Below are 27,100 nucleotides of genomic sequence, written 5' to 3' on the forward strand. Positions count from 1 at the left end.
CTTCTCTCAATCTTTTCAGTCTTATCTCCAAGATCAGGAAAACATCTAATCAGTGAATTTAATATAACAAAAATGTTATATACTTTCAAATTGTTATTTTGAAAGAAATGATATTAGATGAAATGTATGGGACAATTATTGCTCTGTGTATATTTTCCATCTGAATTGTGGTCCCAGCTGAAGTTCCCACCTGGTAAAGAGGGCTAGATCATTTCTCACTTCCTAGTTCTTGTAGAGTCTCATTGGGAGCCAGGACTGGGTGGGAAGGGAAGAAGGACTGAATGTTCAATCTCTGCACCAGAGGACAGGAAAGAGAAGAAAAGAGCTACTTCTTAAGTTTATGAGGCACTTTTATATCTTCCTAAATTACCAAAAGTTAATTAAATTTTCAGCTTACCAGATTCCATCAAACAAAATCTGTAGGTTTTGTTTCTGTAGCTGATTGGCAAGAGAAAATAAATTGCATCTTAGCATATTGTCTTCTTGTGTTCTCTTCTAATGCTAAGCATTCCTTGCTTGGTTTGACTACATTCTTTGCCAGTCTCCATAAAGGCTTTATACCAAAAGTTACCATCAATCTGAGACAATATGATACTGGTCAGACATGATATAAATTGTAAAATCCAAGCAAACTAGAAACAGATTGAGGAATACCAGTGCACATCATGGTGCCATTCAGGTAGAAAGTGCCAAAACACAGATGTTGAGACATATGTTACTGTTGCTTTTCCTGACTTAGAATCAGAATCTTATTTATTTTTCTTTTGAAATTTAGAATAAAAATTGACTAGCTTGAAAAAAAACCCATCACCTTTTGTGTGAGCCTCCTGCATGAAGAATAAAGTCAAGAGCTATAAATCTTTCATAGATAGACCCAACAGGCATCCTTCTCTATCATACATTATTATTGGGACGAGATAAATAAAGCAGTCCTTGCTAATGCAGAAACGCATGGATAGAACATACTCTTCATCAGAGGCTTCTCAGCAAAAGACAAAGCTGGAAAGATATGAGAGATGTCATTGAAGTATTGGGTATAAAACTGTGCAGGCTACTTCTGCTGACTGCTGGCTGCGTGCAATTTGGCACTTCAAATCTCACCAGGCTCAAGTTTGAGTCAGCCTTTCAATCTTCGGATGTGAGTAAAATGAGGACCCAAATTGTTGGGGGCAATAGGCTGATTCTGTAAAACTACTTAGAGAGGGCTGTAAACACTGTAAGACGGTATATTAGTCCAAGTGCTATTGCTATTGCTATTGAATGGATCAATTCAGGTGACATTTAATTGTGAGCACAAAGGCATTTGAGCCTAGCATGATTCCCCCTCGATTTTTATATACTTTTTCTGCTCAATTCTTCTCCCAACTCCCCAGACTATATGTGTTCCTCCTATGTTATGTTTAAATGGGTATGTCAGTGTTTTTGGAGCTCTTGAGGCCAATATGCATATAAAATGTATCAAAATGAATTGCTACAGTATATCAGAAATGTTAATTTTGTCTGCAACTGCATTGTAATCCTTTGTCAAGAAATTGTAGTTCCTTGGCTGTTATCTTTCATAGTGTTCAAACACAAAAAAAAATTAACACTTTAAAAAAAACTAGTGAATGTGTTTAATGTGGCATGTAATACAGGAACAACTATTTAAAATCCTTAAAATTTATAGCTGTTTCATTCAAATGATAGGATGCTATCTTCTGGGAACAGAGTTAAAGATGTACAATCTAATCACAGACTGCCTTCTTTGTTATAAAGAGCTCATTCTAGCTGTACTTAATTGCAGTTGGAAAACAGCTTATTGGGGTTTCAAGAGTAGACAAGACATTTCAGTATTGTAGAAATATGGATAAACCCTTTGGTTTTCTGTCTGTCTGTCTAGAACTCCCAGTGGAATTCTGTTTAGAACAGGTGAGAAATTATGGCTCAGAGACAAAGCCAGTTATACAGTATTTTTGAAATCCCACAATTAAACCTTGCCATGTTGTTTTCAGGGTAGTATGATGTATTCACCTTGTTGATTCATTCCTATAGCTGGAATCAGCAACGTAAATGTATATTTATTATTTATAATATCTTTATTTTCATCCCCTTCATTTTATTCTGACCTAACAGCTGGGACAGATACTATAGAGTCAATCACTTAACTACAGGATTAAGTAGATATATGAAATGTAATGTTTTGGTCTAATACCTTAATTACAATATCACAATAAATATTTGTTTTGTAATTATCCCTGATTATATATGATGTATGTGCTTGTCAGTGATGTCTGTAAACTGTGGTAGGGTTGTCAAGCCTCAACTTTTTCTGTGCAACACAACATTTTGTTGGGATTGCAAGGAATGAAACTTGCAATGCAATATTATGAAATTGCTTCTGTCATTTTGATGAAAGTAATGAGATCCTGTAAATTCTGCTCTTTCCTTTGTACCTGTAGACAGAGTGGCTTACGATATTTAATTATAGAAACCTTATTGGGAATTTGAAAAATTAAATAAACATGTATGAAACTGAACATACATCTTCTTTTTAATATTGCTGCTTTCAAATTTCTAAAGCCCTGGCTAGCCCAGATTACCTTCATAAACAAGCAGCAAAATGCAATGGACCTGGGTGATGTAAGTTGAAGCAAGGGCTGATGGTAGCTGGACAGATGAGAAAAAATTGTTTTCATTATGAAGAAATTAAACACTTCTGCCTGGAGGTAGACACTAAATATTTGTATTTGAGAAATAAATAAGTTGGTTTTCATTCATATATCATTTCATCCTGATAAAAAAATGGCAGAATCCATTTTGAAAGGCTAAATGAAAAGTTAGTTAAAATTCAAAGCAACTAAATCTGGGCTGCAAATATCTGGATGATCTCTAAATCAGGGGTCCCCAATTTCCCAGTCCATGGACCAGCACCAGGCTGCAGCATGCCAGAAACTGGGCCGCACAAATAAGTGAAGCCCCATCCATGGGATGCAGGCAGCATGTGAAACCACACCTCTTCCAATCCATGAAAAAGCCTCCCTCCATGGAACTGGTCCCTGGTGTTCAAAAGATTAGGGACCGCTGCTCTAGATGATGGAAAGAACTGTGGAAAACTCCAGTTCTTTCCTTCCATATAATGGTGTAGATATTTTGCTGAACAGATTGGTAGCATTAATTGAGCAATAGAAAGCATTGTTGACTGAAATTACCCTTAGATTGCCTGTTGCATTGTTTTACTTTTAAAAAATTACACCTGGCTTTTATTTTATATTTTTATTGTTTTCTGCATTGTTTATTTTATTGTTGAAAGATTATTAAGACTGTTTTTACTGATAATCTGTAAACTGCTCTTGGCTACTCTGGGACAAAGAGCTCTATATAAATAAAAGAAAAATAATATTATTATTGCTGTTGTATCCATTTTGCCATTATCCAAATGTATATCTACTATAATTGGACAGAAAAATGCCTCATTTCCTCAGTAGGTCATGAACTTATTAGATATGTTAAAGTCCATCTTTGTCTCTCAACCTCTTCTAAGTTCCCGAGTGGTTGTGAAAACAGAAGAGACAGAAAGCTCATTCAGACTGCTTTGAGCTCAGTGGAAGGAAAGAGTAGCCATGTTAAAAACAAAAGCAACCCAAGTTGAATGACTCCTAAGCAAAATTCAGATGGGCATTTGCTTGAAAAATAAAATTGTGAAGGATGCACCTGTTATATGAGCCCTGTAGTAATGTTTTCGCAGCAACTTTTAGAAGATCAGTGGGAACAATTTTATGTAAGCGACACCTATATCACAGAAAAAAATTCTGTTTTTTAAAACTAAAGGTAGGGGATAACATATTAGAACTATTCTTCTCTTCTCTTCTCTTCTCTTCTCTTCTCTTCTCTTCTCTTCTCTTCTCTTCTCTTCTCTTCTCTTCTCGTCCCGTCCCGTCCCGTCCCTTCCCTTCCATTCCATTCCATTCCATTCCATTCCTGATTATCTCAAGCAACCAATTCTGTAAAACAATAAAAAACAATTACATGTAAATGACAGCTGAGAAAAAAAATTAATCATAGCCATCAATATAGTCAGGGAACAGGGCCCTTCAAAACCTCTGGGCCCCAATCCTGGGAACAAAGCAAGGCCTTCTAGAGGTTATATCATGGTCAGAGCCACCCTCAACTCTGAGGGGAAAATAGTTCCAGAGGGCAGGGCCTATAGAGAGAAGGCCCATCTCTTAATCATTGCTGAGAAAGTACAAATACTGCTTTCTATGCTGTTGTAGATATTTCTGATTGCATAGCTTTTACCATTCTCTCAAATAAGATAAAATTAAGATAATGACTATATTGTTGGCAAAAGAGCTTTAAAATGCCATTTTATATTGTTTCTGCTTCTTACCTGACAGAGATGTCTAGGATTTATGCAGAATATAGTTTCTGCCTCACTTTTCTGCATATCCTGTGACAAAAATGTTTGGCATATTGTTGGCAGTTAATCTGCATTAAACAACAGCAATACTCTAACTCACTGACTACATCCTTTTTTTAAAAAAAATTAAAAATATGCTTATACGGTGCAGTATTAATTAAAACAATGGAAGAAGCATAAGATCATTGTGTTCTCAAAGCACTCAGTTGCAAATTTCCCCCTCACCCTCACCCTTCCCACTCAAAACATAAAGGCAGGCTAGGAAAATGTGTTTAACCTTGAACATAAGACCTGCACACTGCTAGATAAAATGCTTGCCAGACTAGGGCATATTTCATCTGGCCAATCAACTCTGTGCAGCTGCTGTGTGTTGTTGACACAAGAGATTTTCATGGCAGGATATATGTGACATGTAACTAAGAGAAGTCCTAAGAAGCTCAGAATAAGGTATAAAATACGATACTCCAGTTCTCTTGTATTTATATTCCACCAAACCTACAAATCTACAAATAAATAAATAAATAAATCTACAATCTACAAACATGCTAACCAATGCCTTTAGAAAGTGTTAATGTTCCAGTTTCATGCCACTTTCCATTCTCCAATGGCTAACATTTGATTTTGCTTTCATGTGGAGAAAAGATTTTTAAAAATCCCCCTTATTTTGTGGAAATCTATCTTTACATCATTTCTCCAGGTTAGTTTGTTTATATTTAACTGTTATGATATCTGATCCTTATCTATATTCTATTATGTTTATTCCCTGCTATTCCATTAAGTTCCACTTCTTTCAGATATCAGTCCTTTAAAAGAGGAAAAATCCTTCATACTACACACCTACCGACATAATTTTAAGGGCTCAAGTTAGTTCTCAGAGATAGGTCATTGAATGTTAGGCTTAGATTGTTATTTTACATATGCTTTAGGTTTTTTTTTTGCCTTAATTCAAAGCAATTGAACCATATGTTCCCTATTCCACATTAGCTCTCTTTAATTTAAATCACATTATTACAATATTCAGGAATGGTTACTGGCAGTTTGTGGGCCCAAGCCAGTAGCTTATGTGATTCATTACAGACCATTAAAGTGTTTCAATCAAAATTTAATCAAAGCAGATTTTTTTAAAATATATTTCTTTATAAAGAACAAATGTGAATCTTATTTTTTTTTTTTTATTGAGATTTGTAGGCCGCCCTTTTCCCTGAGGGGACTCAGGGCGGCTCACATAAAATCGGGGAAGGGGAAATACAGACAATAACAAAGACACATATAATAAAAACAGTAACCAACATGCATTCATCATTCGGGAGGGGCAACTATCTTCATCCCCAGGCCTGACGGGCTAGCCAGTTCTTCAAGGCTGTGCGGAAGGCCTGGACGGTGGTGAGGGTACGAATCTCCACGGGGAGTTCGTTCCAAAGGGTCGGGGCGACTACTGAGAAGGCCCTCCTCCTTGTAGTTGCCAGCCGACACTGGCTGGCCGATGGAATACGGAGGAGGCCCAATCTGTGTGATCTTATTGGTCGCAGGGAGGTAATTGGCAGAAGGCGGTCTCTCAAGTATCCAGATCCACTACCATGTAGGGCTTTATGGGTGATTAACAGCACCTTATGTATATACATCTCCTAAATCAAAAACAGGTTTCCACAGGATACATGGAATATAGTTTTGTTCTTACTTCTAATGCACTGTGACTTATACTTCTGATACAAGAATCTAAGTAAAGACCAGCTGGATGATTAAATAAGAGCCTTATCTACCTCAGCATTTGGCTTTCCCATTAGGGCTTCCAGATACTTCTTAGCAAACTCTTGAGTAGAACATGAACTTATAGCTTTCTTGATTGTTGCCCTCCAACTAATGGTGTTCAAAAGAATGCTGACTCTAGACATGGTGATATCCTTATATTCTAACCTTTTCCTTTTAAAGCCAGTGAATTTGCTAGCCATTTCTATATCTTATAGTAGTAAAAAAATTTAAAAGCTATTTGAAAAAGTGTTCTCTTTTCTCTATCAATCAACTGCCATTTGCTTCATAATGAGAAGGGGGACATCTATTACTATATTCAGTTCCACAGTGAATCTCTAATTTGGTGTTCATGGCTAGTTGGACTGTTCTGGAAATTGAAGTCTACATATATTAAAGTTACCAACTTTGAGGAACACTGCTCAAACTAATTCTAATGTTGCCTTTGAAATGAAGGTGGAGTTGGCTGCTGCTTGTTTCTATTTTACAAGATCAACATTGAATTGTTTTTCATTCAGAATAAACAAAAGCTTTTCGAGGTCTGCCTGTATGATCAGGGCTTTGCAGCTTTCTGAGTCTTTGAATTCAGGCCTGTTGAAAGTATAGGACAAAACTCATGAGAATTGATAGGCATTGTCTAAATGACTTAACCTTGGAGCCATTGTGTAAAGACTGTCTAGAATATGTTTTAGGGAAGTGGGCCATACAGGTATCCATTTCTGTTACCTGCCATTGCTATTTAGATATCTTTTGATTGGAGGACGAAATTGAGCACTGCATGATTGGTAAATAAAGAGATTTTCTCTATACACCTGCAGCTCTTGGAATGATTTTTGTGATGTGGCTCTGCAGAGGTGAATGCATATTTGGAATGAATATGCAGATAATACTTTTGTATGATCCTGGCTGGCTTATAGAAAGTTGGATATATACAGAATGCTAAAAAAAAATCAGAGGAAGAGATGCTGGCAAGCAGGTGTTGTTGAAGCAATTAAAAAATAATGAGTAGGAAAGAAGTAAAGGGGAGGGAGAAGGAAAAATGATACTAATCACTTTTTAAAAGTTAAGGCAATTCATTGTATTTGGAACTTCAGGGTGTGCGTCAAAATCTGGCTTGCTAGGAAAGCATGGAGAGCAAAGGGGAGAGAAAGAGATTAAAGATGCAATGAGACAAAATGTAATTTGCCTGTCTTGGAAACTGAACCACCCACAAAAGAACTAAAACAATAACGGAATAATGAGCCACACAGGCATACAAGAGCATCAAAATAGCATCCAAGATGAACAGACTCAGTGCGTGTTCTCTCAGTTGCCACCAATAGATGCTCCTTCGCTTCAAAATTCTGCCAACCACAACTATCACATTGAGTAAGAAAGTAAACAGAAACTCGGTACCAAAGGAAATGTTCCTGAAAGGTTTCTTATTTGATGTTACATTACTCATCTGGTCAGTTTAATTGTAATGCTGGATAAATATTGTGTGTTGTTTAATTAGTAGATTTCAATTAAAGTATTAATTTTATTCCCTTTTGCTAATGAGAGGTGCACTTGAAACAAAATGTTATATAAAGATGCATCTATTTTGGGAATATAAATTATTGTGAGTGTAAAGATACTTTCATAATAACTTTGCTGAGACTATTTCAAGCCTACGCTGCAATCTGCCACTTCCTACCTCTTCCCCTGCTTCTAGCAGCAAATGCTCCTGTATCTTTTCAGTTTTTGGATCTTTTTTCACTTGTGTGGGGGAAATCTTTCTTAGCCATCAAGAAAGATCTGTAAAAGCGTTCCGCATATGAAATAAAATAAACCAGATGTCCTCACTTTTTATGTGGAGATCTACAATATATAAACTGTGGAACTGTCTCTCGCCAGACGTAGTAATGTGTCAGCGTTCCGATTGACAAACCCAACCAAAGGAAGCATGGCTGAGTCAATCCAATCTCTTAATGCAAAACTTTATTGAGTACATCATTTTGGCAAAAAAGAGGACACCCAAATGGTGGTGACCCATTCGAAGGGATGGTCAGAGAAAGCCAAACAGCCAGCGGCATGGGAGTATTCTGACCTAGGCTTCCCAAGAGCATGAAGCAAACTCCTTGTCCTGACAAAAACCCCTTTTTATTAATTTACTGTGAATTCAGCTCATTCACATCCAGCAAAGTCTTTCCAGGGAGGATTTACATTCACAGACCTTATCTGGCTTGGAGAGCTGACAGGCCGATATCTGCAAAACTTGGCAAGGAGTCTTGGAGAGTCACAAACCAATTAAGCAAACTTATTATCTCCTGCAAACTCCATTCCCCATTCATCATCCACCTGTGACCTTACTCCCAAGTCGACCCCTGTTCTTTGGCTGTTCCCTTTGTCTGGCAACTGTGCATGCGCACACTGGGAACAGGCTCCAGCTGTTCGTCTGTCTCATTGATGTCTGACTGAAGACAACTGATAACTGGCATATTGTTCTGGTCCCCTCTCTGCCTCTGATAGAGAGTCCTCATCAGAGCCTTTCCCAGACTCCAGGACTGGCCCATGTTCCTCCCCAACCACCTGTCCAAATCTGCTGCCAGCTCCACTGGCCGCTGGCGGGCCACAATAGGACTTAGTCAATCAGAATATTGACAGTAATGACCATTACCTTCATGATTGTTTTGAAGAGGAATGTGATGAAAGAGGAATGGGGCAAATGTGACCAAGTTTAAAAATGACAAAGGAGTCCTGGGTTCCTGAAGGCTGTCTGGCTACCTCTGGAAGAGCTGTGAAGGGAAGGAGAAGATGTCCAGGAGAAGATGTCTGGGGTGAAATATAAAGGAGAGCAGATGGCTCCAGCAAAAAAGGCCCTGCCTGCAGGATAGGTGGTTTTTGGAAACGAGACAGTGGTGACCCGTTCGAAGGGATGGGTTATACCTGACATCCCAGAAATGTTTTCCTCTAATCTGGTTGCTGGGCTATACTAATGAGAGATGCTATTGTACTCCTGTCCTACTCTGTACTTTCCAAACGTCATTTACCTGGCCACATTGAGAGACACAGTTGTGGATCAGGTAGGTTTTTGTTGCAATTTTAATTAAATTTGACCATTACAGAAATAGATGTTCTTATCTCCAAGAATACTAAAATTACCGGGATCAACTGTGATCTTCTTTTACATGGAAAAGTTGTTTACGACCTTAATTGTATTATCCGTATATTGTTTTCCAAGGTATTTTCACTTTTGTAAAGTGTTTTTGTTTTATCTATGCATCCATTTTAGTAGGACTTTTTTTAGTTGGAAATTGCATTGCAAATGCAGAAAGGGATACAAATTAATAAATAATTGTAACCTGATCCACATAGAGATGTGAAGAACATGAAATGAGAAGGATATAAACAAACACATTTTCTCATTATCCCAAAGCATTGGGTCTGAAATCTTCCCTATCTACCAGTATTTAACGTTATTATAGTATAGACCACTGATGGCAACCCTTTTTTCCCATGGGTGTCAAAAGTGCGCACATGAACTATTCTGTGTGCTTGCCAACACCCGTAATTAAATGCCCACCCATGTTGTGCCCACCTGTGCATGAATGCGCAATCCCCACCCCACTACTCCCACACATGGCATTCTTGTCCGGAGGCAGGAAACAGCACATTTTCCAACTTCTAGTAGGCCCGGTAGGTCTGTTTTTTGCTCTCCGCAGGCTTCAGAAGGCTTTCCTGAAGCCTAGGGAGAGCGAGAATGGCCTCCCCACACCCTCCGGAAGGCCAAAAATCAGCTGGCTAGCACGTGAATGTGAGCTGGAGCTGACGTAGGGCAATGCCTCACGTGCCCTCAGATATGGCTCTGTGTGCCACCTGTGGCATGCGTGCCATATGCTCACCATCACGGGTATAGACTATCCCCAGTACTAAAAATGCAGTGTTCTTTATAGTTCAGTAGCATTTCTGGCCATAAAGCCCAATGTAGGATGTTGCATACTGAAAATGCATCTCTTTTAAAAAAAGTAATAACAAAGCATTAGGAGTAGAGGAGAGGGAAGAGAGGATAGAAGAAAGTAGAATTTTTATTGGTTTTATTTTAAAAAAAACGTGTTGGCAATGGGTGACCTATGAAACACCACAAGCAGCAGAAAACATCCATCCAGTGACAGCCTGAGGTAGCAAGAGCAGCTCTTAGTGGGTCTGTTTTCATTATTACAGCATTTTTAGGGCTGCATGCTGCAATTTTCACTTGCAGTGAGGTATTAAATTGAAATTACCCCAGATGTAATTGTCACACAGAATAATTCAGGACATGCTGAATTTAATGATTTCCAAGCTGTGGTTTTTATTATTCAAGAGAGAAACACACGTGTCGATACCTTCATCTGCAGTCTGCCTTTTCAAATAACAGGTTGTTTAATGAAAGGGGCTGCTTGGAAGAAGCACTGAGAGCATTTTTATCTCATCTTTTTTAAACAGTCAACTTATTGATCAAGATAATTCAATGATATCTAGCATCAAATGCTTTTTAGATGTGAATCTCCTATTTCAAAGGATTTATTCTCATTATAAGCCTTAGATTATAAATGATGACCTATTAAGCAAGTCTTACATTCTCATTAATTCTCTGGGTAGCCTATGGTATTCTTGACCATGTTAATTGAAATCAAGTTATGGAATCAATGTCAATGCCAGTAAAGCTTCTCTGCATTGTTGCTACAAAAAGACACCATGCAGGTCATGATTCAAGGATGCAAATCTCTGATAAATTAGGAAAGCCATTAAGAAAGATAAAATTACCTGCTACTACCTAAGATAAAATAGAAACAAATGACATCTAGTGAATTCATGCATTTCTTCTCTCTTGCCCAGGTAGTATAGAGTGTGTGAGTATGTATGCATGTGTGTGTATGTATACATGTATGTGTATACGCACACACACACACACAGAGTATATATAAATTATCAATTATAATGAAGGCACAGTAAATATGATAGTGTAGGTAATTCGGTTCAAATTTTGTTTAAAATAGATGAGGGTCTCATCTTTTTGATTGATAATAGTTAAATCCTGCTGGAACTATAGTAGTTCCAGTATAGTTTGATCTTACTAGAACCATAATAGTGGAAAAGAGTCTTCCATTATGACTTGTTTGTTTGTTTGTTTGTTGGATTTATATGCCGCCCTTCTCCCAAAGGGCTCATGGCGGCATACAACATTTAAAAAAAACACATATTACGAAAGTTAAAAAGGAAATTAAATAAAGTATCCAAAACCAACCCAATTAATATTAACAATACAATTTTAAAAATTAGATTAAAATTAACAATTAAATTAATAATTTATTTTATGTTCAGGCCAGGCCAGCTTGCTGGAAAAGCCAACTTTTTAGGGCACGTCGGAAGGACCGGAAGTCGGGGATTATACGAAGCTCTGGGGGCAGCTCATTCCAGAGGGAAGGTGCTCCCACAGAGAAGGTTCTCCCCTGGGGGTCGCTAGCCGACACTGTCTAGCTGATGGCACCTTGAGGAAGCCAACTCTGTGGTATGGCACTGTGCGGTGGCAGGCTACTGGTGGCAGTAGGTGGTCTCGCAGGTACCCTAGGCCTAAGTCATGGAGCGCTTTAAAGATCATAATTAGTACCTTGAATCATACCTGGAAAACAACCAGCAACCAGTGAAGGCTGCCTAAAAGGGTGTAATATGGGAGCCCCTAGGTACCCCCATGATAACCCATGCGGCCGCATTCTGGACCAGCTGAAACCTCCAGGTGCTCTTCAGGGATAGCCCCATGTAGAGAGCATTGCAGTAGTCCAGGTGAGAAAGGACAAGGGCATGAGTGACTGTGCACAGAGCATCCCAGTCCAAAAAGAGGCGCAACTGATATACCAGGTGAACCTAGTAAAAGGCCTCCCCTGGTCACATCCATCAGGTGTTCTTCTAAACTAAGCCGCATATCCAGGAGGACTCCCAGATTGCGGGCCCTCTCTGAGGGGGCTAAAATTTCTCCCCCTATCATCAAGGATGGAACAAGATGCACAAATCGGGATGACGGAAACCACAGCCACTCAGTCTTGGAGGGATTGATCTTGAGCCTGTTCCTCACCATCCAGATCTGCACAGCCTCCAGGCATCGGGACATCACATCAAGGGCATCATTTGGGTGGTTTGGGGTAGAGATGAAAAGTTGGGTACCATCAGCATATTGATGATACCATATCCCAAAACCACGGATGATCTCTCCCAGCGGTTTTTTATATATGTTGAACAGGAGGGGTGAGAGAACCCACCTCTGGGGCACTCCACAAGTGACGCACCTTGGGGTCGATCCCTGTCCTCCAGTCAACACAAATGCAACCGATCCAACAGGTAGGAGGAGAACCACCGTAAAACTGTGTCCCCCCACTCCCAACCCCCTGAGTTGTCGCAGTAGGACACCATGGACAATGGTATTGAAAGCCGCCGAGAGGTCTAATAGGACCAGGACAGAGGAGCAGCCCCTGTCCTGAGCCCGCCAGAGATCATCAACCAACGTGACCAATGCATCTCCATGCTGTACCCAGGCCTGAAATCCAACTGAAACGGATCCAGGTAGGCAGCTTCATCCAGGTACTTGGGAAGCTGACATGCTATCACACTCTCGACAAGAGAGTGTGACTGGACGATAGTTGGCTAAAGAATCTGGGTCCAGGGAAGGCTTCTTAAGGAGGGGCCTCACCACCGCCTCCTTCAAGGCAGTGAAAGAACCCCTCTCTCAATAAAGCATTGGTAATCGCCTGGAGCCAGACTCATGTCACCTCCCGGGAAGCTGAAACTAACCAAGAGGGACATGGGTCCAGCACACAAGTGGCAGCACTGAGTCTCCCCATAATCCTGTCCATGCCCTTGGGGGGTCACAGGGTCAAACTCATCCCAGATAGTCTCTACAAGATTCATATCCATTGATTCACCCGAATCTACCCAGTCAGAGTCCAAGCCTGTCCTGATCTGAGCGATTTTATCCTGCAGATACTGAACAAATTCTTCAGCCCTACCCTGCAAAGGGGTATTTCCCACTTCCTTGGTTAAGTAAGGAATGGATCACCCTAAACAGGGCAGCTGGGCAGGTATCTGCAGATGCAATGAGAGTGGAAAATGTTGTCGTTTCGCTGCTTTTATCGCCACTAAGTAGGATTTAATATGAATTCTTACTAGTGTTTGATCAGATTTGGCTGGCCCTCCAACCACTCTCTAGGCATCTTTTCCGGAGTTTCATCTCCCGGAGCTCCTCGGTAAACCAGAGAGCTACCTGAGATTGACACCAGGTCAGAGGCTGCAAAGACACAATGTGATCAAAAGTCCCAGTGGCCGCCCTATCCCAGGCTTCCACTAAGGCTTCGGTCGAGCTGTGAGCAAGCAATTCAGGAAAAGTCCCAAGCTCCATCAGGAACCTTTCCGGATCCATCAGGTGCCTGGGGCAGAACCATCTATTTGGTTCCGCCTCCCTGCAGCGAGGGGTAGCAGTATGGAAATCAAGTCCGATAAGGAAATGATCAGACCATGATAAGGGTTGGATAGAAATATCCCCTAAATCTAGATCATTCATCCACTGCCCAGAGACAATAATCAGATTGAGCGTGTGTCCCCTGTTATGGGTGGGGTCTTGAATTAACTAAGTTAGGTCCATAGCCATCATGGATGCCATGAACTCCCAAGCTGACTCGGATGTCTCGCCAATGGAAGGCAGATTGAAATCCACCAGGATCATCAGCCTGGGGAAATCAACCACCAATCCGGCTAACACATCCAGCAGCACCGGCAGGGCCGATGAAACGTAGCAGGGAGACAAATACATAACAAAAAGGCCCACCTGGACTCCAAGGCCCCATTTCACAAAAAGGGACTCACACCCGCCTATCTGAGGCACAGTGACCTCCTGAGGTCTGAGACTTCCCCTAATAACCACCACCACGCCCCTGCCCCTGCCCTGGGCTCTCAGCTGGTGAAATGCCTGGAAGCCTGGTGGGCATAATTCACTAAGGGAAACACCCCCCTCATGGCCCAACCAGGTCTCCATAATGCACGCCAGGACCGCTCTACCCTCTTGTATGAGGTCGTAAATGAGGGGAGCCTTATGTACCATGGACCTGGCATTAAGTGACACTAGCCGGAGACCAGGGTCCTGTAATCCCAAGCACCCAGGGGTGCGAGAAGGGCGATGAGGGTCAGAATGCACGATTACTCTTAAACAGCGAACCTGCATCTCCCAAACATAATTTGGCCCTTGGCCCCCACCATATCTGCCTCTCCTACAAACAGTAGAGATGGTAAACCCCCCAATAGAGTGGCTTAATGTCTCCCACGGAATTCCAACCCTTCCCAGCACTCCCGACCCATGCCCATTAGTTAGCTCTGGCCTGTGCCCTGGCAGACTCCCCCCCCAAGCCTGTCTGAGCCATCAGAATCAACCCCCCCCTTAACATTTAATTTAATTAAAAAAAACCTGTAAAAAACCCCTAAGAAGTCTCTTCTTCAGGATCCCAAGATCCGTCATTAAGGAAGCATCTTGATAGGCAAGAAGGCCAAAGGGAGTAAAGTTCTGTTGCAGTATAACATAGAGGAGAGTGTGGCATCATCCAAATGGGATGACATCACGAGGAGATGGAATGAGGAGATGACATGTCCATGGGGGGGAGGGGCAGCCAACAGTGTTCTTCTATTACAAATCACAGTTTAACATTTTGGGTGTAGGATAGGCCAGGACATAATTCTGGAAAAATAGATTGCCATTAGTTATTTGAGATATACTGGTTGCTAATAGAGAGTATATAATCAGTATATAATCAGAAAATATATTAAATCTTTTAACATATCAAATTTGACCTCAGCTAGCCTCTAATTTTTCTAATTTTGGTGTTTAATGGCCTGGTATCCTTATATATATTTATGCTTAACCAACATTATTCTTCTTTTTCAAGACCCTCTCAATCTATAACTCTGTTTCTATCTCTGTATTTCCATCAATTTGTCCTCCAATGCTGCTTAGTAAAAAGATGGAAAGACACAAGGAATAGCTGGAACATGATTACCTATAAATAGCAGGTAGATAATACTTTGTCAGAGTTCATGGTTTTTGGGAAGTGAGAAATAGTAACTCCCCCTCCTTTTTTCCCCTTTCTGTTTTGAATTCTGCTTTTTCCATTCTCATTCTCCTTTGGATTCTGCATTTCCTCATCACTTATTTCAGTCATAACTTTATTTAATATTTTTTCTGCAGTGAATTTTTAAAGTTACTTAAGAAAGCATTTAATTCCCCCCTTAGATACAATGTATTCATAGGTTTATCAGCATTTCAGTTTTGGTTCTTAATCATGGAAAATAATACATTAATCCCAATTATTTATTTTGGGCAGTTTGCCTCTTTAGATGCATCAGTAGAGATTTTTATTTGAATTTGTTTATAACATTTGAAGAATCAGTGATTTTCTTTTTGCTACTTTTTGCTATTGCACCCATGTTGTTTATGATCAGTGTCTCTCCTGTGAATTCCGATTCAATTCATAAAGGTGTCAGTTTTTTAATCAGGTACAGGGAATTCTTAGTACAAAATTGGATTAGAAAGAATCTTTACAATTTAGAATAGAATAGAATATAACAGAGTTGGAAGGGACCTTGGAGGTCTTCTAGTATAAACCTCTGCCCAGGCAGAAAACTACTTCAGACAAATGGTTATCCAGCATCTTCTTAAAAATTTCCAGTGTTGGAGCATTCACAACTTCTGGAGGCAAGTTGTTCCACTGATTAATTGTTCTAACTGTCAGGAACTTTCTTCTCAGTTCTAAGTTGCTTTTTTCCTTGATTAGTTTCCACCCATTGCTTCTTGTTCTACCCGCAGATGCTTTGGAGAATAGTTTGACTCCCTCTTCTTTGTGACAACCTCTGAGATATTGGAACACTGCTATAACATCTCCCCTAGTCCTTCTTTTCATTAAACTAGACATTTGATTAGGAACCCTCAGCCAGCATTCCTCTTTCAGTTTTTGCTTGCATCTCATAAAAGAAGTTAACAGCACAAAGTCATTTTTTTGCAATGAAAATAGTATAAAGTTTTTATACCTCTTTCACTGTTGCCAACCCTCATACCACCTCAAATTGATGGAAATTGCAGTCAGCAGAGATTTACTTCAATGTGTATTATTTATTTTAATATCCACATGTCACATGCTCTCTTTATTGTCATCATCACCATCTAAAATCCAGCTAAAATGTACAGATTCCAGATGCCACACATACTCCACCCATGATAAAATAATTCATTCAAATTCCTAGAAAGAGAAGATTGGTATCACCTAATAACGCCTGATTGGCTACGAAGAACATTCAGTAGTTTTGGAGACTTCCTGTATGACTGTTTCGTTATATCTCAAAAAGATGTTGTATATGATCTGTTGAGAAGAGACATTCCCACAGTATGTGTACAATCACTCATATAAAATGGTCCATGTGTCAAAAATAGTCTAAATATATTTTTCAGAGATGCTCTTGCATAGATGAACCATCCTGAGTCTGTTTACAGCATGAATGAAATCTATGTAGAAACTCAGTTTTCATTGTCTTGAATTTATTCAAGAGAAATGAAATAATGTAAGCCAACATTTAGTGAGTAGGCTTCAAAAATGATTATTTATTTAGTTACTTAATTCATTACTTGCATCCTCTGATAATCAGGCACTCATTTAACTGATTTAATATTTAACGCATTTAAAAACAACATCAGAGGAATTAACATTTTAGAACTTAAAATAGTCTGCACCACTGATATTCTGAAATGATAGAAGTTTTTTTTGCTTCTCTGAAAGCAAATGAGATGAAAACAACATCTCCATAGTTTCTTAAGAGGGAATTGTGATGATGCTACAAAAAAAGACCAGTCTTAAATATTTTTGCTCCTCCAGAATTGGAGCCCATGATATGATTTGGAAGAGTGCCATGGACATCATCATGACATCAATCATACCCATCTCACCTGATACTTTCCTATCAAAAAATTGTGATAGGATTCAAGTGGTGATGAAGTGGAGCATGATTTGTATTTCTGCAAATGCTTATGTCTCCTATAAACCTTCACAGAAAATAGACAGCATGGGGAGCTGCACAGTAGTACTTCATTTATAAAGAGGTTTACTAAGCTGAAATAAGACTAATAGAATATTCCTTCTATTCTATGGTGGGGTGTGTTAGAGCAGTCAGCAGATAGCTTTCTAGTAAGCTTTCTAATTCATTATTTCTCTATTGTATCTATTGTTTAATTAGCTCCCCCTCCCATTAGTTGTTTTGCAACGGCATCCACAATATGCTCTAAAATTTACTGACTCACAGCTCATCTTAAGCAGTGGTGGGATTCAGCCAGTTCACACCACTTTGGGAGAACCTGTTGTTAAATTCCTGAGCAGTTTGGTGAACTGGTTGTTGGATGAAATAATTAGGACAGGGAACCGGTTGTTAAATTATATTAATCCCACCACTCATCTTAAGCAATGGGACATGTAACAGAGCTTTATATTATATGAAAGAAAGTAGTTTAAAAAAACCTGGACCCAAAACTGTTTTAGGGTTTTGTGATCAAAACAAGCATTGTGTACTGTATTTGGAAAGAAGCTGAAAGCCAGTGGCAGAAATCCAGGAGTGGGGAAATGTAATTTACTAAACACAATATTTGCAGGTCTAGCCATAGACTCTAAACATGTTTCAGCAGAAGTGCTATGTGAAGCATATTTCAATAATACAAGCAAGAGAATATTAAAGGCCCAGTCAGAAGGGACATTATACTATGGTATTTTGGATGATGAGTTGAAAAATAAGAACTTCTATAAAGGTTTTCTGTATCCTCACTCCCATTGACAAGCTTAACCTTCACTTCCCAGATTGGGAAAGGTTGAGCTATGATGATTGAAACTAGAGGCATTAAATCACCTATTCTGCTCAAATCCTGACTATTTCATTTGGACTTTAGCTGGCACGGAGTTAAGGAAGGTTGAATCCCATAGAAAGCTGCTTTTGCAATATAAAAGTTAGTAAATAAAAAATTCTGAATAAGATTATTGGTTGTGTTTTTATTTTTCCATGAATATTGCAATGCCCTGGGAAGATTTATCAAATATATTAGCCACATTTTAAAGCTCTTCTAATCATATTTTGTTACCCCTGTGTATATTCCTATGTCTACTATTACACAGCTAGTCTCTGCATTATAGTCTGTGTAATACCAATCAAAGCTGGAAATAAAGTTGAAAATCACCTTTGAGATTTCTGCTTTTATTCCTCTAGTTTTTCAAATGTTGAAATCATACATACAACCTAAATCAACTACAAAAATAAATTCTGTGTAATTCCTTCTGCCCAGCTGGAGTCAATATTGACAAAACAGGCTGGCTCAATTAGAAAGAATATTAGAATCGGATGCTTCTAAGGCCTTCCAATTTCAGAGAGAACATCTGGAATTACATGCACAGGCCCACAAATGTTGATCATAAACTGTGTCCAATGAAAAATAAGTGAGTGAAGCTGATATATGTAATATTTAGAATTCAATTCTATCATTAAAAACTGAACCTTCCAAGCTATGCGGGATTGGGTCTATGTAGTCCCCGGATACATTTCATATATTACCGCTGTGTGAATCATGCTAACTAGGAGATGTATAACAATTTGAAATTGTGGCTTGCCATCCAGCACTGATTGGTTAGATCATTGATTATACTGCTGCCAGTCCCTACCTAGGAGACCCACTTAATTAAAAGGAATCCCATTATGAAGCTCATTCCTGCCTGTTTATGGGGGCCCTTTTAGGGAAAGGGTGTTAGAAAGGGATAGGGAATGGTGTTATAAAGCTGCCCTCACTTTCTCTTAATAGGTTTTCTCTTAAGATTTTTACGAATTTCTCCCTGCCACTCCATCCACAGCTGCTGCTATCTCTCTTTGACATTTGTATCAATCTTTTTACTTTATCATATGAAATATCTTTTGAGGAGGAGAAGGAGCATCCTAGAAAACACTCAGGCCACAGTAAAATATGAAAGAAATAAACATACAGAGATAAGAATAATTATTTTAAGTAAATATTAATTGATTAAGCAATAGTTACACTTGATGGTCTTGGCTTTGTAGTTTTGCCCTAAAGAGAGGATTGAGGATAGCAGTTGGGATGCCGAATATATCCCCAGATGTGAACAGAAATAGAATTTCCAAGACATAAACAAAGGTAGCATGTTTATTTAGACCTAAATGTAGGCAAATTTATGGGCAATAGGAACTAGTCTATCTTCCTGAAATACAATGTGAAAATTCAGAATTTATGGGCGCAAGAAAACAGTGATAGCGGTTAACAAAAAGACTGTTTTAAAAGCTATATCAGGCAGCTCTGTCAGTGGCTAATAATACTAGGAATGCAAAAGTGGAATATCTGTTGTCAGAGACAGTATGTCATCCGTCTGATGGGAATGAACTAGAAATAATAGCTTTTGCTATCATGGCACGTTTGAGCATTTTGTGAACTGCATTTTGCCGGCTATTCTAGGAGACTGATGTCTAGGCTGAATTAACATACAGTTTGATGCAGGATGGGTCTTAGGGATATTTGGCTTGAGAAATATATAAAACAGTATTGGTTTTCAAGGCAGTTAGAAATGGAATTAAATCCATGAAAATGGCAAAATTAACTAAAATATAAATTAGCAATAAAGCAAGTATTAATATAATAACAGGGATACCTGTTTCAATTTAATAGGGATACCTATTTCAGTTAACAAATTGAGTACCTTCAATTTGAAGGTATTTCTTTGAAAGAAAAATTAAAATTAAAATGTCAGTATTCATTCAAGCTTGATATACTGACTTCAGACATAATATTAAACTATGGGTTGTTTGACCAAATAATATTCTTTTTTTCACTGTTATCTCTTTTTGTTGACTTATCCCATAGTTCTTGCTTGTTTTCTAAAGTGTTGCTTTAGTGTCTCTGAGAGGCTCTGCAGCACATCTCTCCCTCTCAGGCTATAATGGTGTCTGGGAAGGACCCTGGAAATGGTCAGATAAGAGGCAGCATAGCCCAGAGCTGCATAGTGGATAGAACAAGAAGCTTGGAAAGGACTTTCCCTAAGTCCCTAGGCTGTAGAGATAGTCTTCAACATACATCTGATTACTTAGCAACTGTTCAAAATTACGATATGAAGATACTTAGGACTAAAATTCAGAGTTCACATAGTCACATGATCACATTTTTGGCACTCAGCAACCAGCCTGCATTTACAGCAATTTGCAGTATCCTGTGGTCACATCAATGGTGGGTTCCTACCGGTCCAGACTGGTTTGGCCAAACCGGTAGTAGTTTGGCGGCCTTGGTTGCTGGAACCACCAGCGATCCAGGCCTGCCATGCCCCCTAACTGGTTCTCCAGTTTTTTCTTCTGCACATGTGCAGAACAATTTTTTTTTATTGCAGTGCACATGCACATGCACACGCCCACAAGCGAACCAGCAGTAATACATGCCGGAACCCACCCCTGGGTCACATGTTTGTGATTTATAATATTTTTTTGCTGGAAACAGGCATTTACTTCCAGTTTCAGCCAACCATGTCCATAGCGGACAATGGCTTTGTTTAATGACTACAGATTTGTTTAATGGCATTGGTGATTTGCTTAAGGACCACCACAATAGTGTTATAATGTTGGGTTGGTCATGTAATTACCGAAATAGCAACCACAAACTCCGACCATAATTCTGGGCTCAATTATAGTCGTAACTTGAAGACTACATGGCAAGGAGATGGCAAGAGATTTGTACTTTTAGGCTTGTAAGATTTTGTTAATATAGCTTTATATATAATTAAATATAATTAGTTTGTCTAGCTGTGTTTCTTGTCCTGTATTAAAGCTGACACAGGCAAATCTGCACTCAAAAATGATTTTTTTCTCCATTGCTTTGGTAACTTCTATCTCAGCTGTCTCATGCCTAGGCAGTTAGTGTCCCTTTAAAATATGTCATTTGAGAAGAAGAGAGGGGCAGTATTTCAAAGTACATGATTTTTCTTCAGCAGCAGTTCAGGCTTTGATTATTTTGAGAAATAAAAGTAGCCACAAAGCAGAATGCATATATATTCAGTAATATAGTAACTAATTTCGAGTTTTGCTGTTGATCTTGTCCTCTGCAGAGATCCCCTGAAATGATTTTAAGTTGTTGCACTAGGTTTTGTCTCAAAGTTGGTGAAGAAATATATTAAACCTGTCTTTGCTAAACAGACAGATTATGTAATATTGAGTGTTGACCAGGACTGCCATCTTCCCTTTCTAGGGCTTAAAGAGACTGAATCCAATGCTGCTTACTTCCATGAATTCCAAGGATAAGAATTCTGAGGATTTCACTGAGATCTCCATATTCTTTAACTACTCAATATTTGGTGGCTACTCAAATATTCAAGCTGGTTGCTAAAAATGAGCCTCAGATTTAATAGTGTATAAACTGCACATAATCTACAGTGGTTTAATATGCTCAGTGGTGAAGACACAGAGCTTCTCAATCAGAAAGGTTTTGCAGTCCAGCGGTTCGGATCCCAAGCGCTGCTTAATGGAGTGAGCTCCCGTTACTTTTACCAGTTTCTGCCAACTTAGCAGTTCGAAAGTATGTAAAAATGCAAGTAGAAAAATAGGGACCACATTGGTGGGAAGGTAACAGTGTTCCATGGCATTTAGTCATGCTGGCCACATGACCACGGAGACGTCTTCAGACAATGCTGGCTCTTCACCTTTGAAACGGAGATGAGCACCACTCCCTAGAGTCGGGAACGGCTGGCATATATGTGTGAGGGGAACCTTTACCTAGGCTTCTCTGCAATCTTCTGTAGTGTTGTTTCTGACTAGACCACATTTCATAAGTCTTATAAGATTATCTCCAAGACATATCTACCTGTGGTTCATTTTCTTTCCTTTTTTTCTTTCTCTAGTAATGTTACATGAAGCCTACATCTTTGTCTCTCAGAGAAGAGAAAGTGAAGGCAGACACAGCCAGTTCTAACTAGTCATGGCATCTGATTTGGGGAACACTGGTGCAAAAGAAAAGCTCTGAAAAAACATGTCAAAAGAAAAGAAGGATGAATACTCTTTTTAAAAAAGGGAACCAATTAGTATTTAAAACTGTAAAGTGGAATCATTTTGAAATTTAAAAACTCATGAATTTCTTTTTAGCTTTTGAAGGGGACATTACAGCGCTAAGCACATTATTATGAGAAGAAGGCAGGAAAATCCAGTTTGTACGTTTAGAAAATCATGATGAGCGTGGTTTCCTATTCTTCATCCTGCTAACTGGGAGGAATAAATAAATAAATTTCACAATAAGGTTTTCTCGTCAGAGGGTTGTTGAAAAGAAACACATCGAAGCCTATTGAACAGATAGATTGTGAGGCAATTGTCTTGCTCGATCTGGTCCAGAGTAACTTAATAGTTCTGTGGAAAGGGGCACAAGTTATGAATTTAGGATATGAGATCGTAAATGCAGCAGCTATCTGTTAATTTCTTACATATTCATTATATTCCTCAGAATACACAATTCTATGCAAATCTGGCTTTTGAAAAGTTACTTTTTCTATTTTACTGATAATTATAAAATATAAAGATTAGAAGGGACCAGTATTGTCTTTTGCAGTAATCCGCTATACAGTATTCCTGACAGATGGCTATCCATCTGCTTAAATACCTCAAGAAAAGAGAGTATACTGTCTCCCAAAGATATCCAAACAGATTTGATTGTTAAAAAGGTATCCAGTTGTCCAACCAAAATTTGTATCTTTGTAAATCAAGCTCAGTTTCTTATTGTACAGAAGTACTCCGATAATTCTGTTCTGACTCCCACATCCCAGCTGAAGGAAATGCTGACTTCCAATGTCTAATCTCCATTAGCAACAAAGCAGAGTTGGTAGATTTGTCTACCAGAAGTTGGAGATAGGAGAGGCAGGGTGAATAATGACTATTTTGGTGCCATGGGTCTTCTGCCACCAGGTCAGATCTTATTGTGATAAGAATCTATAACCAAACTAACAGCAAAGGAGCCATTCTCCCCTGCTTCTCTTTCCCTGCTGCTTCTGCTGCAGGCACAACATAGAGGCAAAGTAGAGGCTGAAAGTAGGAGGAGAGAAAGGGGGTAACTAGGTGTTTCTGTACCAGTATTCACTGCACTAAAAGAGATGTTTTTCCCTATAGAGTGAACTTGACTTCCTTTCCCACTAGGAAGGGGAGTCAAATGGAAGGGACATCCAGTTGGGAAAGTTGTCCATGAGTGACAGCAGAAGAGACTAAAGGCAGCTTCATCTTAATGGCCTTTGATGGCTCCATGGCAAAGGTGTCCTTGACTTTTTATGTAGGGATGCCAACAGTGATGAAGTGCTGCCCACATGCCAGCAGCTTGAAAGGAGAATCTGGTTGCTTTGCTAAACTTACCTTGAACTGATTCACTCCTGTTTCCTGCTCAACATAGCTTGTCTTGGCAGATTTGAAAAAGAAAACAAAACACTGTATTTGCAGTGGAGCAAAAAATTGCAGAGAGCGACTTTCTTTCCAGTGAGCTGGGAGTAGTTTAAGGACAACATTAAACATTCATGACCATGACAAACAGTTAATGGGGTGTTTTTTGTGTTCAGCTATGCAGGATATATGGATGAACCCTGAATCACAAGCTACGGTTATTAATAGTGAAGTAGCACCAATAAGGCTATTTAAGATGTGCTTTAAAAAAATGGTTTAAAGACCTATTTTGGAATATTCTCTTCTCTGAATTTATAGCAGGTCAAATATTCCTGTTAATACAGAAGTAGCAAACTAGATGCTTTAGAATAATATAAGACAGATTGTTATAGTCAAAAATAAAATAAATCATGATTTTTCAAGAACTTGAAACAATGTTTGGCTGACTAGCTTGTTTAAAAAGAGGAACAAAAGAAATAAAGCAAAATTGTATAATGAGCTCGTGGCTTTTTTAAAAAAGAAAACCCTCACATAGTTGTTGTGGGGAAAAATGTGGAGGAAAAAATATTAAGTATATTGACCATCTTGAATCATAATAAAGGGAGGATTTTAAAAATCTGAAAAACAATGGATGGAATGGATGGGCAGACAGAGAAAGCAGAATCCAATTGCCTTGTTGGATACATCCACAGATCCATCTAGAATTGGGCTGTCAAACTCGTGTGCCATGGACCAGATGCGTCACACGCTGGCCACACCCATACCCAGTTTAGCGATGGTGAGAATATGCAATATGTCATGTGATGATGCCATGACGAAATGAGTTTGACAGCCCTGATCCAGTCAGTGCATTGGATAATCTCGCAGGTATGTCTGTTCCTTCCCTGTTTTTCCCCAACAATTAGTAGTTAAGATATGCTACCTGTGATTCAGGAATTGGTATACCTGCATCAAGGCTAGAAGCCACTAGAAGCCACTGATAGCTGAATATTCGAGAAGTATTTCTGATTTCCATCTCCAATTTTTTTGCCATAATTATGGCCTGCATATCCTGCATCTAATGGCAGAATATTTATAGCTTATGTCTTGCATTTAAAAAAAATGTTAGATGACACAGGATTCTGACACTATGAGAGACGGAATAAACTTCTCTGTCCACATTTTCATCATGTGCATAATTTTGCATTATTCCATTGTGTTGCTCCTTTTGTAGATGTACTCTAAGCTAAAATGCTGAAGTGCAATAGATTTCGTGTGTGGAAGAGATGTTCCGTCTTTGAATCATTTTAGTGGCCCTTTTCTCTTACAAAACTCATTATCCATTCTTCTGAATAGGCTATAGCAGAGAGATGCTATATTAGACTAACCGTGCTTCAGTTTGAATGGTTAACTTCAGGAAGTCGTGACAGGAAATTGCTGTCTAGAGAGAAGTCAATCTATCTCTCATGCCATTTAACTTCTACATCAGGAATAGGCGAGGACTGCACTTAAAAATTTGGAGGATGCTGAGTGCCACAGTATGAATACAATTACACGCTGCATGTTCATTTTGGGCCTTTGTTTCAGGGAGTTAGGATTTTTCCTTTTTAAAAAATTGTGATACAGCTGTTTTCAGGTTCAGTAAACATGCACCAGAGGGTACTTCACGGAGTACAAAGAAGGGGACTTAGGACTTGCAGAGTGCCCATTTCTGTTCCATATGAAATTGCTGGGACATTGGTCCCAGACATAAATGTAAGTGGCATGTGGATGATGTTCCTATGACCTCTGTGTGCTTTTTATCTAATCTATCTGAGTCACTCTGTATTCTGCCTAATGCTCAGCCACTATAATAGATTGTGGGCCAATGAAATGAATCTAATTCTAGGTGTGATGGAAGTGTTTGTCTGGCTTCATGGTGTTTAATTTGATCAAGAGGGTTTTATGTTCAGGTTGCCAGTTTGAATCTGTTTTGGGATCCATTGCCACACAAAGGTTCACATTTTTTTCAAATTAGATCTGATTGAGATCTGTCTTAATGATATTTTTACCCTTTTCTCACCAAAAAAACAACAACCCAGGTCTGAAGTCTCAAAATAATTTTATTATCATTTCAGGTTTCCCCCCCAAAAAAATATAATATAGCAACATTATTGTCATTTCTGTGTTCAACTACACTATTTCATGATCCTTAACATTTTCTGTTAAGAAAGGAACTTACTAAATAACACTTTCTTAAGTTTTTCATAGATTAAAAATACTTTTTTATTTTTTCATTCAGGTGCACTACATTACACTATCGTGCAGATCTGCCACCAACCAGCATCATTATCACTTTCCATAATGAAGCTCGGTCTACATTGTTGAGGACGATAAGAAGGTAAGATTTATTCACATAGCACTAAAGAGTGAAGAGAGATGAATAGTATCCAAAATATCAACTATTTTATAAATGTTACCATTAAAAAATAATTGAAATTATCTTCAATTAAAAAGGCCAAATAAGCTGTTATGGTCATAAAGGTACCACCAAATAAACATGCACACATAGCCATCATGCTGTATGCTTAAGGAGTAAGCAGATAAAGAAAAGGAGCAAGACATTTTAAGGAATTAATCATATGAGTTGGAGAAAAAGAAAACAAAATATAGCTAAAACCAGTTTAACTAGAATGAAGGAATTCCATTCATTAAGCATCTCCTCAACTTTCTATCATAGCAAATTATTCATAGTTTCTACCACACCTGTACATTGTTTCATTCACAATCTTTTATTCTTTTAAGTTTTTATTTCAATGTGCTTCTTTAGAATTGGTTGTTCACTTCTGTACTTCAGCCACATTATTTCAGTACTCATTTATTCTTAACCTGTCACTTCTTGTTTTATTTCTTAAGTACTCCATTCCCCTTGCATTCAAGTTGCTTTTGATTATGTAGCCCGAAATGCACTTCCATATATAATAAAGTAGAGAAAAGCCACAACATGAACTATTTTGCTTCTTTAACAAACATTCATTCTTCTCAGTACAGTCTCATACAAGCCTCTAAACCCCAACCAACATTTGTCCGCCTTAAAATTCTTCCATCCGTTTTCTCATCTTTCATGAAGATTCTACCAAGATACAGATCAATCTGTGCGCTCTTAATTTTTCATCATTTATGTATAACTTGCAATCATTCACTCCATCCTGTCTGTCAAACACAAGTATTTTGGACTTTGACACATTAATTTTCAAATGCTCTTCATTGCCTCATGCAATCAAATATTCACTGCAAATCAATCAACCAACAGCAGAGCATTATCTGCATACAAAAATGCATATATATTCATGTCCCAACTAACCTATCTCTAGCTTCACCACAAGTATTACTTATACCTTTATTCCTTATTTCAAGCCTGTCATGTGCTTCCTGTAAATCAGTAAATGAACAATAATTTTTCTTCCTCATATTTATACATTTTTCAATGATATCTGCCCCCCTCCTAAAAAAAATCTGATCTTCATATTCTCTGCCTGGCATAAA

The 27,100-nt window shown here is 38.7% G+C and overlaps 1 protein-coding gene and 1 pseudogene across 1 annotated transcript in view; one reads left to right on the forward strand and one right to left on the reverse strand.

The window, feature by feature from the left end:
* LOC148044975 (uncharacterized) overlaps positions 1–24,629 on the reverse strand; it is a 53,779-nt pseudogene extending 29,150 nt beyond the window's left edge.
* Positions 1–27,100, forward strand: part of GALNT14 (polypeptide N-acetylgalactosaminyltransferase 14) — a 299,110-nt gene that overhangs the window by 163,257 nt on the left and 108,753 nt on the right. The window contains exon 3 of the mRNA XM_014053318.2: positions 25,857–25,955. Coding sequence (XP_013908793.1) covers positions 25,857–25,955 — 99 coding nt within the window. The remainder of the gene's footprint in view (positions 1–25,856; positions 25,956–27,100) is intronic.

This window comes from Thamnophis sirtalis, unplaced genomic scaffold (genome assembly GCF_051295495.1).
Source record: "Thamnophis sirtalis isolate CommonGarterSnake01/CBP01778 unplaced genomic scaffold, rThaSir2_p1.2 scaffold_6, whole genome shotgun sequence".
NCBI classification, from domain to species: Eukaryota; Metazoa; Chordata; class Lepidosauria; order Squamata; family Natricidae; genus Thamnophis; species Thamnophis sirtalis.